At 49.4% G+C, this 466-nt stretch overlaps 1 protein-coding gene across 1 annotated transcript; it reads left to right on the top strand.

Annotated features, from left to right (window-relative positions):
- Positions 1 to 63: 63 nt before the first annotated feature.
- Positions 64 to 461, top strand: LOC110034255 (probable flavin-containing monooxygenase 1; the record flags this gene model as incomplete). The annotated part of the gene is made up of 1 exon (XM_020738535.1): positions 64 to 461. A coding segment is annotated over exon 1 (279 nt), but the record flags the coding sequence as incomplete, so codon positions are not given.
- Positions 462 to 466: the final 5 nt, after the last annotated feature.

The following is a 466-nucleotide window of genomic DNA, read 5'->3' on the forward strand; positions in this document are numbered from 1 at the left end:
AAAAAAAAAGACTCCAATATCTTGAAAGCATGCGACGCTTAGACATCCACATCGCCGCCAAACAGTAACAGCCCAATCCTCATAAAAAAAACTACTATGAACAACTCTCCTCATCTTTTTCACCCAAATCGTAGCTAAAACTCCTATAAACTCCGCAGGGAGATGAAGAGAGCTTAGCAGCCATGGAATCCAAGAAGAGAGTCTGCATCATCGGCGCCGGCATCAGCGGCCTCACAACCTGCAAACACTTGTTGCACAGAGGATTCCGGCCGGTGGTCTTCGAGGCCCAGTCAAGCATCGGCGGCTTGTGGAGGAACACGCCGGCCTCGACACGGCTTCAGTCTCCGAGATGGGATTACCAATTCTCCGACTTCCCGTGGCCGGAGAAGGTGACCGAGGTCTGTCCTAATAATAGGCAGGTGATGGAGTATATAGAATCATATGCTCTGCAATTCGATCTTATAAG

This window comes from Phalaenopsis equestris, unplaced genomic scaffold, assembly GCF_001263595.1.
Source record: "Phalaenopsis equestris unplaced genomic scaffold, ASM126359v1 Scaffold178994, whole genome shotgun sequence".
Taxonomy (NCBI): Eukaryota; Viridiplantae; Streptophyta; class Magnoliopsida; order Asparagales; family Orchidaceae; genus Phalaenopsis; species Phalaenopsis equestris.